Raw genomic sequence first — 20699 nt, 5'->3', positions numbered from 1 at the left:
ATATCACAAATACATCCCTGGGACATCTGGAACACACATGTATTTATGTGGGCATTTGTGTGCAAATTTAGTGTGTGTGTGTGTCTGTGAGAAGAGAGAGCACCAAGCAGAAAGCACACTTCAATTGAAACAGTAATTTCATCTGTGCTGAGAGCAGGTAGACAGGTCTCCATCTTTTATAGAAATGAAATAAAGAAAATTATTTTTCTCCATTGTTATCACTTTCTCTCTGGAAACTCTCAGTGAACTCCTCCATATTCCATCCCTTGTCTGCTTATAAATTGGGCATGTTTCATCTTTTCCTTTCATTGTGAAAAATGAGCCGCAATCAGTGGTAAGATTTAACCTCAAAGACACAGATTGACAATTAATTATGTAATCATTTAAACAACAATATGTGAACATGAAGACACACAAATATAGCAGAATATATTTAATGTTAAACAGTTTGTTTTTAATGTGTTTTATTTTCAAGTGTATCTAGAATTTTGCATGTAGTTTGTACTTTTATGGTCATTAGACCAACCTATTTGGTTTTAAAGAAAATAACTTTTAATATCACAAAATACAATGTCTTGAATAGAATGACTTGCATACTGTAGTGTGAACTACAAGCTCATGTCTGGTTCCTTTGGTAAGGAAATGAAAATATTTGCAATCAAGGATGCAAAATACTGACATGATTTGGCCCTTGATTCTATCAAAGCAGCAAGCAGCATAATCACTTGGCCTTCGGTCAGTCTAAACAGCTGGAAGATACAAAAAGTGTAAAATACTGTAATTAGCTCTGTAGACTAAGGACTTAAACATTGTAGTGGTTCAACTTATTTATGATACGCTTCTTAAGTCTACCACAGCACAATTAAAAATATAGCCGTGAGCGGCAATTGTTAAAAATGCATCATTTGACAGTTTCACAGGAGAAGAAGAAGACGCAGATGACTTAAGAGATTAAAGTGATGAAAGAATTTGGACTTTGAGATAATTGCGGAAACGCAAACTTGATTTTTACAGCATCACCTTGAGATCAGAGAGTGTCATTATATGACCACTGGGTGACTTGTTCAACCCACCTGCAACATTTTGTGTTTCAAAGTTTTAAAGTTTGAGCTGCAAAAAGACTTTTATGCAGTGAAAAAGAAGTCTGACTTGGTCACCTGGGGATTTGAATCCTGGAACTTCAGATCTTTAGAGTTGGTGACTTACTCACTGAGCCATTGTTAACAGACTGTTTCCTCACACCTTCTCACAAAATGAGGTAGTGACGTTACTGACGTCACATGTGCCAGACCTTGTTTTGTCAGGTTAAACTTAACGCTTACAACAGTCAAGATGTTGGTGAGAAAAATCACAGATCATTCTGCCCATTTTTGGTGTGTTATCTATTATTTTGGTGGCATTGTAACCAAAACTGAGCAAAAAAGAAAATGTTGTGCACACTGTACAAGTTAAAGCAAGATACTGAATATCACTGCAGACTCACCGTTTGACCGATCTAAAAATGTTTTGAAACACTCGGCCATCGGCCATCTAGAGAGACCATATCAATTTTGGTAGAGTTTGAAGAAAGACTTGTGGAGATATAGATGTTAATTGAATTAGCATATTCTGAAAAATATAGAGTGACTGACTTCTGAATTGACCATAGGTTGCAGTGAGGCAAACATTTGTCACATATCAGTGGATGTGCTGAAAACATTTCAACTCTCTAGGACGGGTGATTTTCGTAGATTTGGAAAGTTTGGAATGAGAAATGTCTAGAAATACATTTCTTGTAAAAAGTCACGCCCACTCTGAGCAATCATTACCAAATTTAATGCTTCAACTGAGTAGTGACCCTAGATCGTACAAATCAACAAATTTGCAAGTGTAGTTCCCCCTATCGGAAGAATATCCCAGGACTGCTCAGCGAAGCTTGGACCGAAGTTTGGTTACAATAGCTTAAGCCAGTTTTGATTTACGGGCATTTATGTAAAATTGTACATGAAGACATCCATCCATCCATCGTCAACCGCTTATTCTGCGTACAGGGTCGCGGAGGGCTGGAGCCAATCCCAGCTGACATCGGACGAAAGGCGGGGTACTACATGAAGACCCAAAAGTAAAAAATTTTAGCGGACACTTAGCAGAGAAAAAGAAAGAAAGATTGGGTTACAATTTAAAGAAAACATTAAAAGATGTGTTTACAAAAAAACTGTTAAACCTTATTTAACTTTTTTAAGACAACTGTTTGTTTAGGACTGGATGTTACATTCTTGATAACAGGTATTATCTGTCTAGATCTGGGACAAAAAAGATATAGAAAGTTTTTTTTTTTTTAAAGACACAAAGGGATGTGGGCGAGACAATATCAAAGTTATGATACAGCAAAACTGAGGTGTTCTGCAGAATACACAGATAGTTATGCATAAAGATCATTAGAATCAATACAGAAAAGTGTTTACCACTGTGTTTACTGCTGCCTGATGCACTCTCACTCCTATGTTTTAGGTTTGCAAAACAGTGGTGAAGGTAGAGTGGGGCTAAATGGTGGAAATTAATATCACAATTTTGATAACTTTTCTGATATTAATCTATCACAATATGCAAATGTAAGCAAAAAATTTGTCAATAATCAAATTGATTTTTATTGCTGATAACTCTGTTCCACTGTTTTGCATTACATCAGACAAAACTCTTTGTATGTGTAAAATAGTAACTTAAACAGGAACTTAACAGCTCATAAAAATCTTGTTTCATCCAGTGATTTAACCTACCTGGCACCTATTTCTAGGAAAAACTAAAATAAAACCTAAAATAACATATCCAAAATAAATCAGTAATATCTTCTCAACCATTAGGCCTAGATGCATAATTCTGGTCTCCTTTGAAAGGTCAGAAGCTAAGGAATGTAAATCTATTGTAGATTAACATATTTATTTTACCATTACAGACTACATGGATATGAAATACAGAAAAAATATAATATTTTCATCCTCGCCTGGTAAAAAAAGCTTTATTATGATGCAATAAACCATCAAAACCATCCTAAGGTAGATTATAATGCACCTGAATATCTTCTAATACACATAGAATACAACTGTAACTGTAAATTTGGTGAAAAGAAACTGATATACAACAGTTATTACACAATCTTTCAAAAATATACCAGGCGAATGTCCATGTTTTGGCCATATTTACTGTTTATATTTTCACTTTTATTGGTAGTTATCTTCAAAACATTATTTCTGTCCATACAACCACGTTCCAAATAACATAAAGCTTCCAAAACATTGAAATATTAAAGACCACAGCCGACCTCACCAAGATGGCGGCCCGCCAGACGATCTCTGTGGACACAAACACCGCAGTTTTTGGACGGAAAACAGCTAGAACAGCAAAAATCGATTACGTACCCGGTACCGGGTCAGTCCGTTCCCATTGCGTTAACATCACGCCTCGCTGCAGTGATGTAGGAGTGTACATCAGTGTATGGCAGTACTTAATGACATCAGTAATTGTGGGTATGGTCAAAGGTGCAGAGTAGTAAAATGCTTTGTGATCAGGGGTTTAGTTACCCTTTAAATAATTTTCTTAGTCAGTAATTTGTGTGAACTACAGAATTCACATGGAATTATTTTCCAGCCCTGGAAGAAAACACTTTTTAGCTGGAAAACAATAAAAAGTTGGGGTGTGAGAGATTGGTCATTGCTGTGTCATGTTTCCACCTCTTCACGTATCTGAATGTTAGAGACCTCTCTTACTTTCCCACACTCTAGGAGGACTTGTTCATTCATATGCTAATGAAATCAATAGATATTCTTATTGTTGTCTTATTGCATTCAAAGAATACTTGTAACTGTTTAGCTGATCATCTTCTTTTCATGGTTCTTTCACACTCTGCAGGGAAGCAAACCTCATCTGTTCCGTCTTTCCTCTTCCCTGTTGAAGCCTGACTGTCTAATTCGCTGGTGTGAACAGAGGTCATAACTTAGAATTCAAGGCAGAGAGACATTAGTATTCCCATGGTTCACACTGACCGAGCCATCTGCTGCTTTCATACTGCTTCTCTCGCCCTCTGTCTTCTCCTCAGCCCTGCTTTTAGGAGCGCGCACGCGCGCACACACACACACACACACACACACACACACACACACACACACACACACTTTTAATACATGTGTCTGCAAAACAAGGGGAGTGTCTGATGGTGATTCAAAGCTTTATCTTACTGTAGATAAAGTAGTAAGTCTGCATTTTGTGGTAGACATGAATAGGCCTGTCGTGTAGCAGCTCTGTGCAAGTGGTCCCCAGCTGCAGCTCAACAACAGACAACTGGGATATTGCAGGCCGGCGGGCTGGAATGCTGCTGGTAGTAATAATGCTGGAGTGTGTACGTTGTGTGCTTGTCAGGCCTTTTTTTCATAGTGATGAAGGTAACCGCTTGAATCAGTGCCTACATTTCAGCGCATTTATGTGGGAGACCGATACTTTTCTTGTGTGTGTGTGTGTGCGCAGGTGGGATATAGAAATAAGTGTACAGTGATGGAGGCGGCTGGATCCCGATTTCTTTTTGCACCAATCATCGATTCATTTTCTTTAGCCACTCCATTTCTATTCAGGTTCCCATGGGGCTGAAGCATATCCCTGCATACATTAAACAGAAGGCAGGGAAAACAACCTGTCCAGGAGAGACTAAATCGTTTACAAAATCTTTTAAACAGGTGCAGCTATGGGCAATTTAGAGATCTTGTAGGAGAAAGCCAGAACAATATAAGAACATACCAACTTCACAACGGACTTACACATTAGAGTTGTGAAAGAAGAAGCATCCTGGTGGCCTAGGGTTGTTGAACATGTGACACGTTGTCTCTAGTTTGAGTCTAACCGAGGTTGTGCCAGCTATCAAAAACAACTTAAATATCTTTAAGAAAAGATTTGTGAAACAAGAACAAACAAGTTATGCAGCTTGTCAATAGCACATGGTGGATGGAGAAGAAGGAAGAATAATATAAACAATATCAATTAGTGATGACAAAGGCCAACTGTGTTGCTTCACGTCACCTAACAATGCTTAACACCACAAAGTCTTCAGCCGAGAGCTAGCTGACCGCGGATATTCACATGGATTATGGCCTACAAGAAAATAGCTGGTCAGTAGTCTGAATTTAACTCCAGGTAAGCCAGCATGAATCCAATTCATCTCAGAACATATTTCGTATACGTCAGAAAAAATAATTGCAAATGGCATTGTAAAGTTTTTGCCTTGACTTTGTCACTTTGTGGTATTTTAAGTGAAAAAAAATCAAGAGAAACTGCACTGCATTAGGGGACTTCAGAGAATTTGTGAGGAAGGTCCCCCTCGTCGACTGCCTCCTATAATTCATCAGCAGCAGCAGCCGCCACTCGCTTAAGCTGACTGGAGCCACCTGTGCTGCCACACATGGCCCAACAGTCTTTCTCAAGCTCAGGTCATCTACCAGAGGCCTGGGAGTTTGAGGGTTCTGCGCAGAATCTTAGCTGTTGCAAGGACTGCACTCTTCTGGACAGAAACCTCAGATATTGTACCTGGAATCTTCTGGAGCCGCTAACCTAGTTTAGGGGTCACAGCCACTGGGGCCACTTTGGCCTTCACTTTCCACATCTATCTATTTCCTTCAGCCCCTGATACTTCTCAAACTTCTCATGCTCCTTCTTTCTGATGTTACTGTCAGCTGGGATTCCCACATCGATCCCAAAATAAATAAATAAATAAATAAATATCTTCCCTTTAATCAATAAGTCCCTAAACTAGGTAGAGAAATATGTTTGTTGGCCATGAAACAAAGGAAACTGACAAGTGTCCATGAGCAAAGCAGCGAGCTTCCAGTCAGTTGTTAAAGGTCTTCAGCACCTGTGAATGTACAAGGCAGCTGTATGTGTGTAAACCTTCACCTGCTATAGCTGCTATAAAACATATTCCCCTGATCTACTTGCCAAGTAAAATTAAGAATGCTTTGTTAAGCAGAATGCAGCACTTAATTACAATTCTGCGTGTTGTGTTTTGCCAAGTGACAAATAGGTTTTGGGCCCAAACGCAAGACACTAAAACGGTAGTGGACAGCCATCCAACGAAGGTTGAGGTCAAGAACAACTGGACTTGGTTGAAGATACTAGAAGACGTTTCATCCCTCATCCAAGGGACTTCTTCAGTTCTGACTGACTTGTAGGGAAACTCAGCTATTTAACCTCTGGGATGGTTAGTGTGATGGACGATCGTCACTACAGTTGAGTATGCTTTGCGGTCAAGTTGCATGTTTGGTACCCGTAGACCCGGGTTCAAATCCGGGTGGGATTACTGTTCTTGCCTTTCCGTCACATATGGTGTCAGAAGTGGGATGGCTTGCTGTGAAATTGTTGGAGGCGTACCCAGTGTGTGATGCGTACGAAGGACCCCCAGGGTTGGTGGACCCTTGTGTGTGTGTGTGAGGGACCCCAGAGAAGCACTAGTGGGTGGGGTCACCCTGAGATGGGAGAACTACAATTGGCGGGAGTTGTGATGGACGCCTGTATGCGTGAAGCGCAATGGGAAGTCGAAGGGGAGGGCAGTGTGACGGAGCACCGTCACTACGGTTGAGTATGCGCTGTGACTGTATTGCCAACAAGCCTGGCTCTTTGGCGTCATGGTCAAGTTGCATGTTTTGGTACCCTGTAGACCCGGGTTCCAATCCAGGTGGGGTTACTGCTTTTGCCTTTCCGTCACAGTTAGCTAGGATCGTCGATACTGCTCGTTACGGTTCGTTGGTGCTTCTGGCTGTGGTAATGACAGTCGTCATGGTCGTTAGAGCCACCTGTGGCCAAGTCTGATCGTTGGCATCTTCACCTGAGGCCAAGAGGAAATGCTAGTTTCGTGGACAATGTCCAAGGAAATCTCAGAAAGCGGTTTCCAACTAAAGTAATTTCCCAACAAGGCAAGGGCAAAAAACTCCAAAGTCATGAGACAAAAGAAAAGCAATTATCCAAGGGCAGGTGAGAATCAAAATCTAAACTTCTCATGGAACAAACACAGAGATATAGATTGGCAGGCAGATTTTTAACATTTAGCAACATGAACTAACAATCCAACAAGAACAAAGGGAACAAACAAACTTATACAGAGAAACAGAGGGGTCAGTTATTGAACATAGACCACATGAGTGCAGGTGCAAACAGTTAATCACAGGACATGAAGCAAAAGTCACATGAGAAACACCAGGAGGGATAACTACTAAATAAAACAGGAACTCACAAGACTTTAACAATTACACTTGACAACAAATTGACAACAATTTAATGACAAATGTAGTGGAGCTCATGTAGACATGTATTTGTATTTTGGAGAGGATGGTTGTGCTCATACATTTAGAGTGGGAGTTGTGAATTGGCAGACAACAAATAGATAAACAGCAAATAAATGTGAAATATACCTGGGAAAAATACGGCAACAGTCAGGCAACACCACACAAGAAAAAGAGGTCTTGTGGATCTACAAAGCCAACAAAGAGGAGGTCAAAGGGTATCAGTCCCCTGTGGATGCAGTTACCCATAGTTACCAGTCCTTACCATCAGCTCTAGGGAATTGGACAAGGCAGGGTTTGATCTCTACAGGAGGATGCTGGTATATACTGTGGAGGAAGAAGGGGGTGGAGTCAGGGGATGTGCATGCTGTGTAGCAGCTGGTGGGGGGAAGGGAGGAGCAAAGAGAGATGGGAGGGAAGGAAGGAAGGAGGGAGAATACCGTGCCGTTGTTACAGCAGAACCCAGTGTTATTATATACCACACCCCAGCTCAGGACCTCAGGTAAGAGATAAAATCAATGCAATGTTTCCTATGTTATGTTAACAAGCTGAAGGTATTGTTAAATCATTCGCAGTGAAAACCTTTTCATGAACCGTTTTACATCATGAACAGAAAAGCTTCATTAGATGTACATGTACAGACCATGTGTGTCCATTTATCTGTGTGTGCATTTACAAAGACTGCATGATCAGTAACCTCCATGGAAATGCTCTTATTTATTTATACAATGTCTGTGCTATACAGCAGCAAGTGCCAGTCAGCCCAGAACATGTGAGGGTCTAAGTTTGCATTAGGGCTGGGCAATAAAACAATAATGATAAATATCGCCATATAATTTTGTTTGTTTGATTTAATTCATTTGAATCACAAACAAATTAGTACTTAATTCTATTAAGATATTTATTTTATCATAATTGTTTTCAATATTCTACCTCAGATATGTAAAGTGATCCACTGTTTGGCAAGTGGTTGTCATGTTCTGGCCATAAAGAACAGTTTAAAATCACAATTAACCATCTGGTTTCTTCAACTTTCAGTCAGGAGCAAAAATCTGCCTTTAAACTTGAAAGAAATAATGATTTGACATTTATCTTGATAATTATCGATATTGAATTATAAATAATTTTTTATCATGATAAAATTTTTGACAATATCGCCGAGTGAAGTCATATTAGATAATTCCAGTGTGCACTGCCAGAGGCTACGTCATATTGGCTGAGATACATGTGACTGTTGCTTAGCTGTTGTTTCAGAACCATGGACAAAAGTTACTTTTATAGACAACTATGAAACAAGAAAGACATTTTGAGGGAAACAGGGTTGTTCAGAACTACGGACAGCTCTAAGAGACAGAGCAACACGCCAAAAACAGCTTTTTCTACGCGCTTCCCTAGACAATCGTTCATAAATAAATAAAAAAATATTGTTCTGTTTGTGCTACATTATTATGCAAGTGCTCTTATTAATAAATGTATTCTTTGATTTTGAAACCATAGCCTTAGGGCTGGTGAGTGGGCGGTGGGTTGTTGTGTCCTTATCAATGTTGAGGCTAAACCTACGCCCTTGAGTACATGTGCTTTGTGTGCACATGTAATCTTGGTCCCATGACATGGCTACCTGTGGAACAACCAACTGTGTGCATGTGTGTCTGCTCCTCTCTCTATTTGTGCGTTTGTGTTTGAGAGGGGATGTGTTTGTGCCGGGTTGTGCAGAGCTAATTAACCAGTGTAATCACTGGTGGTGGAAAATGTAATTACGGTGAAGGAAAATAGGGGAAACAGCAACAATACCCCTCTGAGGGCAGTTGTTCATGGCAACTGGATGGCAACTAAATGGATGACAGGGCACAGAGGGCGAGCTTGACAGAAAGAAAAATACAGAACACAAACTCACATGCATACTTGTTAAAATGCAGTACAACTAATAGTAATGTGCTCTGGCTATAATCCTGTTTGTGTGTGTTGATGCTGGTTTACATGTCAGTAGATTCATTCATGATTTATAGGATACCTTATTCTTGTTTGGGTATCTTTTTTTAAAAATTACATCCATTTTTGTATTGTATTTAGTATGTTTAATACATTATAGCTATTGGTTCCTCACACAGTTGCACAGCCTGCTCTTGGTTGATCTGAATGTTAATGAAACCAATGCTAGAATACCTTATTGTCAATCTACCTAGGCTATGTGGTTGTAGAAAGACTGGCCATGCTTTCGACAGTATAGTTGATGTTTGATGGTAAAATTAAGTGTTTGTTTCCAAGAGTTTCATCACAGTAATCGCAACACATTCAAGGCAAGCAGGTAGAGTAGCAGCTTCATTATGGTTGGTTAGAGGTTATTATTTTACATGGGAACAAAACATATACATTTACATTTTAGCACATGCTATCTGGCGACTTGCTCACCACATCTGCAAGCCCAGTAGTATCACGGCACGTGTGCAGCACCTATATGGAGATGACCTTGATTTAACTATTGATTCTTTCTCTGGCAGTGTCCCATTAGATTTATGTGAAGGCAGTATGCTTAGAAAGGCCCTGCTCTTTGTGTCTATTGTTCTGAAGCTGAGCCTGAGTGATATATCGAGCCCACTCACTGCAAAAGTTGTGCGAAGTAAGCACAATAGTGTTGCACTGAATGTGGATAAAGTAAACCAGACTGTTGAGCTCAATTACAGGAATAGATTGGTTTGTCAGGCACTGAAAATATGTTGCACCTGTATGCAAAGTGCAGAAAAATAATGAGAGAGATAAATGGAGGACTGTGTTTGTAAGGATGTGCTATATATGTATGTGTGTTTGCTATAGGGAATATATTGTGTACAGAAACCCGCAGTTGCACAAACCTTGAAAAGCTTACCAGCTTTAGCTTTAAATGTTTTATTTTATTAAATTCTATTGTTGTACTTGCACGGGTGAATTCACAGTTGTATTTGATGTTACTCTTGTGTCCATCTGTCTCCTAGGCTCAGACTTATAACAATGCATGGCCTGTAAGCAGCCGATCATGGCTCATAGGAAGAGGCCGGGGACCAGCGGAGGAAACAGTATGGCTGCTCCAGGCCCCGCCTCCTGCCCCACCCCTCATCCTACAGAGTCATGTGATCTGAAGGCCCTCCCTCCTCAGCAACGCCCAGTCCGCTACCCCAAGGAGTCACGTGATCCGAAACCCCTCCCTCGTTCCTGTAAGCCCCAATATTCTTCCCCAAAGTCTCAAGACGTGAGTCGCCACCGTCCAGAAGTGGACGTAAATACAAAGGTTGAAGTGAAGCGGTACAACAACCAAGCAGATGCACAAGTGGGGGATCAGCGGCCAGCAACACCCTCCACTCCAGAACATGAACATGACAAAGAGGACTTCCACGCTGGAGCTGACAGCCTGGATGATGACTCAAGCTCTGACTACATTAACAACACCTCAGATGACGAGGAAGACTATGATGACGGTGAGTATGATGATAACCATGTGGATAGTCAATATTTGATTATTGTCACGGATTGAGATTTTATACTTGCCCCTCCATTATCCAATCTTCCATTATAAATCCGTCATTTATTCAGAACTCTTCAATAATTAGTTTGATAAAATCTTAAAGAGGAGAAAAAGAGTACACTTAAGGAGTAATTACTCCTGGTGTTGCCACTGCTGCTTGAAAATCTTTGTTTTTTTTGTGAATTTGAGCAAGGGTGCATTTTCCACATTGAAATAAACGTTGAAACCTTGTATCCCAGTGTTAAGTAGCTATCTGCAATTGAGGCGTGAGTGAGATAAATTGATAGTGACAAATGTCAAGATTCTTTACAAATGTGGAACCAATTTTAAATGGGAACTTATTATTGATAAGCACAATACAAGTTCCACATAGAGATTTTAAATAATTGAACTGCCAGTGGTAATAATACAAATATCAATAAAAATAATAAAAGTAAAAATAATGATAGCAATGATATTGATAATAATAACAGGACTAATAATAACTGTAGCAGCAGGTGTCTAGCAGGTAATTCATTGCTTATTGTCATTTTAATAAAGAAGCCTGAGGTAATAAGATCCATATCTGTTTGTGTTCATAAATCCCTGCAGGGCTGGCAGAGGAGGATGAAGGTGTGACGTACTACATCCGCTACTGCCCAGAGGACGACAGCTACCTGGAAGGTATGGACTGCAGCAGCCAGGGGGACTGCAACCATAGCCACAGCCAGGGGGACTGCACCAGCACCATGCAGCCGGGCGGAGCCCACACTGACGAATGCCAGGAGGCTGTGGAAGGGTGGGCCGAGGAGGGAGAGGTTGAGGGGGAGGTGAGAGAGGAAGAATGGGTGGAAGATGAGGGGGGGGAGGGGGCAGTGAGGGGAGAAGAGTGGAGAGAAGAGGAGGAGGAGGTGAGGGAAGAGTGGAGAGAGGGAGATGAGGCAGCGAGGGAGGAGTGGCGAGAGGAGAATCAGGTCAGGCAGGAGCAGTGGGCGGGGCGAGAGAGGCACAGGGTGGAGGAGTGGGCTGATGGAGAGGGGGAGGTTCGCTGTGAGGTGGTGGAGCAAGATCCGGATGAACAGATATACAATGGAAGACCGGAACCCATCCTGGACCATCACCATCAGCATCATCTTCACCACCAACCCCCCCTGCAAGACACCCTGCACACCGGTGAGGAAGAGGAGGAAGCGGAAAGCGAGGAGTACTGTCCTAATGAGGAAGAAGATGAGGAGGGTGATGAGGAGGAGAGTCATGGGAGGGCCTACACTGGAGACTACTATGCCCCAGAGGACAATGGGAACTCAGTGCGAGTCTCTCCGTATCGTAGCCGTAAGGTGCTGGTTGTAGAGGGGGAGACGGGGGAGGAGGCGGAGGAGGACATTGACCAAATTGTTGCAGAGATCAAGATGAGTATGAGCATGGGGAGTCTAAGCAGTGGCACTGACCAAAGCCCAGAAGAGCTGGCGCAGGACCCACCAAGTGATTACCCTCACCCCAAGCCTGACACAGCCCCCTACCCACCAGCTCACCATCGCCACGACAGCAGGCCCAAGTCGCTGAACCTGCCCTCCATGCACCACAACAACCCTGACCTCCAGAGGGGCATCAAGGCACATCCACGCTCTCCTGAAGACAGACAGAGATGGACACAGGAGCAGGTGAGCTGTTTTTGAGAGGTTACAGCTGTGAACCATGCTATGTCGCCGGTCTAGGGGAAACCGTGACATAACATGAAGTGTGACTCCCCACTCTTCCCAGTCTCAAGAAAGGCCAGCTGCACAGTATAACTTAACATTCAAAATAGCAGTTTATCTCAGAGCTGAGCTGAGCATTGCCCAAAACAACAAATAGAAGTACCCTTATCAAACCCTAAACTTGCCTGACAAGCCTGGCAATTCCCTAACTTAAGCTCTTAAACCGAAAGTTAAAAACGGCTTCTCATTTCAAGCAAACTGCTAATGTATTACAGTGTACTTTTTACAACAAATAATTTTCAAATAAGCAGAATTTTATTTATTTATTTTATTTAACCTTTATTTAACCAGGAAGTCCCTCGAGATTGAAATTTCTTTTCCGAGGGAGACCTGGATTTACATGTTAACATGAGTCTTAACAAAGTTACAAACACAAAAACAAAATATACTCAAATGTGCCAATTCCAGGTCAGAATACTTGACTTATTGTTGGAAGTGGCAGAAGTGTGGGCGAGCCCTTCAAATGGACCAATCACAGGGCACCTACTGCTTCTCATCACCCTTACACACATGCACACTCACATAGCAAAAGGGGGAGGAGAGAGAGATCTGTTGCATAAAAAAAACTTCAAACCAAATATGACCCAGGGTCATAACAACATTGTTATTTTTCCACTGTGTCTGCATTTACAGCACCAACTTACACTGTCAGCATCCCTGTTGAATTTTTTTCCAAAACATGAACATAACACAATTAGACTAAATGATTTGGTAAAATATCTAATGTAGATTGTTGCTCTCCCTTTCTAAAAAAAGGCAAAACTTAAAATTAATAAGCCTTTTTCAAAGCATAATCTGGTCAAGTGTACTGGATATTCATGCTATTTTAATGCTCAGTGGCAGAGGCTCTTGCCACCGTATGGGATTGAAAGTGCTTTGTGGTGAGGTGCTAGAAATGAGTTACAGGTTGACATGTTGCTCATCGCCATCCAGGGAATAGCTGGAGTCTTTCCCTTCCCCCATCTTACCTTGAGATGTCCCTCTCCTCATCTCTCTTCCTCTGTACAGACACATCAATAGACTCAAACACATCATGCAGAGCTCCCCCATATTTTAAGTCAGGATGTAAAAGGAGAACAGATAGAATCTCCTGTGGGAAGCATGCTGACACACACCTGCTCCACAGTGTGCACATGTGCTTGTACATTCACTGTGAAGCTCATTTGTAGCCCAGAACTGGGTCAGACAGTGTAACTAGATTAAATTGGAAGAATGTACAGTACCCTGCAGATCTAGATGACTCCCAGACTCACTGAGTTTCGGCCGTTTCATCCTTTGCTATCGAATGAAATGTTCTCAGTACACTTCAGCACGACCTTTGAATGAACCAGGACAACTAGCTTTGTGAGATTGATTGAAGATTATGAGGGAGATCATCTATAAGGTACAAGGTTTTTTATTAGTCATTATACAGCACAAGGCTGCATAAATGTAAATGCTCCGTACTTGTATAGCGCCTTTCTAGTCTTTTCGACCACTCAAAGCGCTTTTACACTACATCTGCATTCACCAGTCACGCACATTCATACACTGAGCCTAAGTGCTCAAACGGAAACTAACATTCACACTCATTCGTACACTGGCGGAATAGCCGCCAGGGGCAATTCGGGGTTCAGTATCTTGCCCAAGGACACTTCGACACGCAACCAGGGGGAGCCAGGCATTGAACCGCCGACCTTCCGATTAACGGCCAACCCGCTCTACCTCCTGAGCCACAGCCGCCCCGAGCCCCCGAGCATAACCACATGAAATTTGTAGTTCCTTCATGCTACAAACACAACACATAATTAAGTGTAGGTCTAAAATATGGTAACATATAAAATAAAACAATATATACAGTTATTTATATACATATATCGAATAACGCCCCTTAACTGTGATATAATAAGCGTATACCACGGCCTGTCTCTTGCTTAAATATACATACACGTATACACCCCAACATTCTACAGTGCATTTTTTGAATTTGCAGCTGAGGTGAATGTAAACAGCAGCAACCAGAATATGATATGAAAGTTTAATTTTCACAATAAACAGTCTGACAGAGTGAGTCCATCTTGACTGCGTTTGTACACCAAGCAAAATCCACCTCCTCTCATCTTGCCGGAGTCTTGTGCTGACAACTCGGAACATGGACCACCTGCAGAGTGCTTGATCTGGGATGAGGTCTATGTAACAAAGTGGGCACAACAGTCTCTTCCGTGGTCAATATAAGTCCCATTTTGTCCAAACCGGCTCTTTAGGAGCAGAATTAAGCCCAAGCCAGGCCAGCATGGCTTCTCTCCTGGCTCTCTTCCCTCTCCTCTGAGCGATCACCGCACCTGCCGTGGCACCTGGTTCGGTTGTTTGGGCCGGGTGGATCGTGGTATTTATGTCAGAGATAATGCATGTTGTGGCAATAAAGCAGGGGGGAAAAAAGATCATAAAATTAAAGTATAGTGAAGTTTGAAGGAGCAACTGGCTGCTGCTTCTACAAGCCCTGTCAGTTGCCATAGCAACATTCTGTTGGTGTGATGTATTTGAGGAAGGCAAAGTATATAAGTATTGTAACCTTATTTTAGGGTTATGGCATGGCTTATGGCATGTTAATATTATCACAGGCGAGACAATTGTTGAGTGCTTTTGCAGACAAGTTCAGCCAAATTGTTTTCCTTTTTACTGTCTTTGAGTTTGTTTTGGTTGTAATGAAAACGTCATTTTACCATAAATTAATCCAGCTCATTTCTAGGGCTTTCCTCAATGAGTGTTGGTCCACTAAAAGTAACCATTTTGATATTTATAGTGTATGCAATTCTAGTTTAATTTCACCAGTTTCTTAAACAGGTTCACTTTTGTCCATCAATGTTAAAAGTCTATATGTATGTAGCATTAGAATAGCCTCTATTAAAAATTTCTTCCATGAACCAACAAGACTGTTATAAACCACTGACAATCTGGTAAAAGCCTGAGTGTACCCTTAATTATGATTCTGATATGTTTTGCCTAAAAAGCTAAACATGTATATCCATCAGATAGACATATGTACATAAACACCATACCTGCTAACATTTAGGTTTCAAAATACAAGAGTTTTGTAAACGTTAATTTCGCTGGCCTGACTGCATGTGTGCGGAAAGCCGCTGCACACACTCCCCTTGGATCGGGTTGTGGGTTGGCAGATTGCGGTGACAGAGGGGTTGAAATTGTATGTAGTGTGTGGATTGTGTTGTTTCATGGACGATCTGACAACTTGGGTGGCAATTTGCTGTGCATATTATAGGAGTTTCCCTATAATATGCAACAAAATGGGAGGGTGCCGGGAGACGGCCTTGAAATGCAGGAGAAACTCGGGAAAAACGAGTGTTGGCTGATAAATACGGATATGTTTAACTATAATAAAAGATTACTCCTTGAAATCTAATGCTTATCATTTGCAATATTTTTCAGTTTATTTGTATTTTGTTATGTATTTAAGTTAGATAATCTGTGGAGTATTCACAGCATGATGAAAATAATGTAATGCTGTGGTTCTCAGTATTGCCCAGTAGTTGTTTGTCTGTCAGACAACCAGCTGCTGTGTTGGATGGGTCTGGTGGCTCCAGTGTTGCCTTAGTAAATATATGGACATGTAGCAAAAGTAGTGCAATATCAGACTCTCAATGACCAAAACAATCCTGCTAAATCTGTCCTGTTGTGTACACGTTGGCAGAAGGTGGTCATATGAATGTTGATTATGCTAATATCTTATAACTGATGTGTGTTTATTTATTGACAATGAAGTTCTATATTTGGAGCCTCTTTATGATTTTGTTATTACAGGTGAAGGCTTGTACACGGTTGGACTGGATTCACTTGGGATTCTTTACATGAATTTAGCTTCGTAGAACATCACAGTTTAGCTTTCCATCCCACCAAACAGCAACGTGGATCTCATTAATTGCATGGTTGTTTTGCACAAGTGAGTTGGGCAGCATGATGAATACTGATCAGGACTTTACGTTTAGCTCTCTTTTTGCAAACGGGGCCACTAATGTCACGTTTGTGGTAATTAATTTCAGTCCCAGACACACAACAGCATTGGCTGTTTTTCTGAATTTCACTTCTTCACTGCCACACGAAGGAGGGAGAGGTTTTATTGCCATGATCATTTAATTTCACGATTGAATGTTAATGAGCAGTCGTGGACTATAAGATGAATATCCAGGGGAATTAATGTAATCCTCCCTCTGTGTGATTATATACTGGGTGTATACCGTAAATGTCCATATATGTGATTGGAGATGAGACAAAAGAAAGAGCTAGAGGGAGGACAAAGGGAACTTAACCATGTGGCAGTTTACAGCGGTGTGAACCCAGACTGCTTGTGTTCTTCACTCTTAATATGTTTTTGTTTAGATTTATTTGTAGATTTCCTTGTTATTATTAGTCCAAGTGGCCTATGTGGTGGGAGACACAGACACACACACACTAACACACATACATTATTTATGGGAAATTTATATTAATATTAATTACAGAAACAGAAATCATATGTTTTCCATGTGTTTGACTTAGCTTATACAATATTAATCTTTTTCTAGTCACTTTTATCAGATTCTAATTCTTATCCACTCGCACCCGTTCTTCTGTGTTGAACTGCCAGGTGAGCAATGGTGCAGAGCAACCTAGAAAACAGCAGCGCTCCGACCTGAACGTTCCCCTGGAGAACAACAATGTACCAGAGGTAAGATGTTGCAGTGTTTCCTTCATCATCCGTTAGATCTGTTGCAAGGTCAATTTCCCTTTAGACAGAGGATTTTGTTGTTTATGTGTCTGTGCCTGTGTGCGCACGTGTGTGTGTGTTTGTGTGTGTCTGAGCAAATTAGTAATTGTGTAATTACAACCACCGCTCATGTCCTCTGCTTATGCTGTGATAGCATCCTGGTAATTGAGCAGCTTGTGCACTTGCGGTTTTATGAGAGACGTTTTTCACTGAGGTGTCTGCACTGGATACTTCATGTACGGGCTCCAACCACACCTCCCTGTCCTTGAGCAGAGTAAACCTTCTAAATGTGTGGGGAGCAGGTTAGAGGATCCAATGGATCGAGAGGGATGAGTGTGAGTCAAATTAATCACTTCAAAATCCTCAGCTATCTCTGTGGCCATGCTCCATCACCTCCCTTTACATCCTCTCTCCCACCTCCCACAGCAATGTGAATGTGTGAAGTGGGTGAGTAACGCTTTGCACACTTTGTCTCCACACCCGCTTTTGCCGTGCCCTTGAGCAAGGCACATACAGTATGTCCAGTTTCTGCAGCAGGAGTAATACCAAGGTTTGAATGCATGTAATTGTGTGAATGTGGGGAAGGGCATTGCTGAAAAAAAAAATAGAAATATCTGAATAATTATGATGCCTATTCTAAGTAAAAGCACCAAAGGGAATTTCTCCACAAGCATCAAGAGTGCCAGATTATTTGTTTCTTATGGGGTGCCTGCCTTGTGTGTAGTTGACCTTTAACATGTTTAGTCTTCCTTTTGTTCATACGTAACTACATTGTGTAAACGTCAAAGGCTGTAAGTGACACAAAATAGCCTTGGTGAGGGGGGTATGTTGTTTTGTTTCCATAGAAAAGTCATGAAAACAAAACAGTTATTGTAGTAGCAGGGTGACTTCTTAAACCGCTTTCCTAACGTCTCATGTAAAATGACAGTGTCAGCAAGTCACTCATACTGTTCACACAGGATCTTTTTGTCACGGCAGTTTGTGAAAATCAACTACCAGCGAAATAGCAGAAGGGCATCATATCTTGCGTGATAGGATGGTCAGCTTGCATGTTTGTAGAAGGTCAAGAGACAAATCTGAATCACTGTTTTTCAAACATGGACATGAAATGTGACATCTTAGCCGAGTGTAACACCTGACAACATTCACAAACAGTTCACAAATGTTTTGTTTGGTTTATTTGAGACTGGAGAGAAATGCTTAAGTGATCGTTAACCTATTCATTCATTGTCTTCCAGCCAACAAAGAAGGTTGCATCATTCCCCAGCTTTGTCGATGGTAAGTTAATCTGTCTGCACACCTGTTTGGTGATGAAATCAAAATAATGGAATTGCATGGAACCATTCCAAGTGTTACTTTGCCTTCAGTCTGTCATATCACAGGCCTGGTATAACTCATCCAGTGCTCTTTCACTGCCTCTGGGCAGATGCTTGGCTTAATAATATGTGAGGGGCTTAGCTGCCTGGCTTCTCCTTTAGATGATGACTGCGCATTGTGCCCCTGAGTGGGTGTCCGAGAGTCCACATCTACATATCACAGACGCAGATTAATCTCGGTCCAGCCTCCCACCAGCACTGCGCCTCCATCAGCTCACAGCCAGTGGCCATCTCAATGTTCACTTGCAACCAGCCTGTTATCACCATCTCTTCATCTCCAGAGCAACTGTGTTTGGCTCTGTTTTAGACGCAGCACGTTGACTGCAGTGATTAGAACACTCTCTCCACCACACACCCAACCCTTTTCCTCTGTCCTTCCCCATGTCTCCCTGTTAATAACCACCATATCTACTTCTCCCTGGCCCAGTCCCAGGACCGTGCGAACCAGAAGATCTGATTGATGGAATTATCTTTGCTGCTAACTACCTGGGCTCCACTCAGCTGCTGTCTGAGAGGAACCCCTCCAAGAACATCCGCATGATGCAGGCGCAGGAGGCTGTCAGCAGGGTCAAGGTACTCAAAAACACACCCAGCCACACTGACTCAAACATGCAAACACGCACATTGTGTTTAATTTTTGGCCTGAAGATATTCATATCCATACTTCTACTCAGTCAGCGCGCTGTGTTTTTTGTTGTTGTTGTTTTCATCATTTAAACAAGGATGCTTTGCCCTTTTTGACCAAAACGTCCCAGGAACTAGTTTTGCAACTTTCCCAGGGAACCCAGAACCTTTTAATGAACTTTACCTGCAAACTAAATTTACTTTCTGGGCAGTAGGTTGGTTCCTCTGTAAAAAGAGTCCCTGCTCCTGGGGTAGTTCTTTCTGATGGTTCAGGAACTATCTGGGTGGTTTTAAGGAGTTGTAGCAGCCTTGAGGTTTGTGTTTAACCCATCTCTGATACAGTAAAGTACAAAAAACTCTACCCCAGTAGTTCCTGAGTCATTGGAACACACTACCACCAGAGTTGGGACATTTCAAGGGCCAGAAAATACATTTAGATTGTAGTTCCTGAGTACCTAGAAAGATTCCTTGTTTCCTTGGGAGGTTCATGCAGTGGGAAACAGCTATTTGAAAGCCTATTCCCCTCTAACTTATTCCAGGCTCATAGTGTTGCGGAGATGTGTTTGATCACACCCCAGGAGACAGCATCCGATCAGTGCGGATGGTTTGCTGTCCCACTCTGAAAGAGAATTTTATATGACGGCAGTTCTCTCTCTTCTCCCCAGAGGTGCCAGCGTAATGTTACATTGGTCTTGTTGTTATTTAAGCTGCATTGGTAACACTGTGTCGAAATACACAGAAGCCCCTCAGAAAATAAGTCCAGCGGCTTGACATGGCTAATACGGCATGTTTGATTGCATTTGTCATACAGTATTGGAATTTATTTCTCACATTACTGTACATATCTGGAAGGGAAAATGCATGCAATTTTACAAGCTCAAGCGACAAAGTTAAACTTCAGTATTTTGTATAAATGTATTATCATTTGTACTTAATGGTTATGACAAGTTAAGCCTGGTCCATTTTGCTCCTGATGAAATGTACATGGACTTCAGTGCTGTTTGCATCTAGAGCAACATTGTAGTCATATATTAGGCATGAGTGGTCTTTTAGGGCATCTAAAGAACTTGGCCAGATTGGGCCGCGGGGCATGTATTTGACACAGCTGGCCGGATAATGGGACTGCTGGCATGTGAACCTTATATTTCTCTTGTTGACACTCGCTCCCTGCTGTTCACTAATGTTGTTGTGATGATGATGATATTCCAGTGCAGTTTCCGAGAAATGCTGTGGGTGGTACCAGTGCAGCATAGCGGAGTTCGACTTGTTCTAGTTTTGATTAACTTGATTGCTCTCTTCATCACTGCCACTGTGGCCAAAGTGCGTGACTTTCAGCTTTTGTACGTTTGTCACATTTCCAAATTGTGGACTCAGGGTCCTTCTTCCAGGTGACTTGTGTGATCAAAGCAAAGACTGTTTCGTGACATGCTG

General features: G+C 41.7%; 1 protein-coding gene across 2 annotated transcripts in view; it reads left to right on the top strand.

Moving 5' to 3' along the window:
• The window catches only part of apba2b (amyloid beta (A4) precursor protein-binding, family A, member 2b), a 73331-nt gene that overhangs the window by 38065 nt on the left and 14567 nt on the right, over positions 1–20699 (top strand). For both annotated transcript variants that reach the window (XM_046032516.1, XM_046032517.1), the window contains 5 exons: positions 10265–10744; positions 11383–12431; positions 17149–17229; positions 18507–18546; positions 19072–19217. In XM_046032516.1, coding sequence (XP_045888472.1) covers positions 10285–10744; positions 11383–12431; positions 17149–17229; positions 18507–18546; positions 19072–19217 — 1776 coding nt within the window. In that variant the 5' untranslated portion in view covers positions 10265–10284. The remainder of the gene's footprint in view (positions 1–10264; positions 10745–11382; positions 12432–17148; positions 17230–18506; positions 18547–19071; positions 19218–20699) is intronic.

This window comes from Micropterus dolomieu, linkage group LG20 (genome assembly GCF_021292245.1).
Source record: "Micropterus dolomieu isolate WLL.071019.BEF.003 ecotype Adirondacks linkage group LG20, ASM2129224v1, whole genome shotgun sequence".
Classification (NCBI taxonomy): domain Eukaryota; kingdom Metazoa; phylum Chordata; class Actinopteri; order Centrarchiformes; family Centrarchidae; genus Micropterus; species Micropterus dolomieu.
This window is presented reverse-complemented; position numbering and strand designations above follow the sequence as displayed.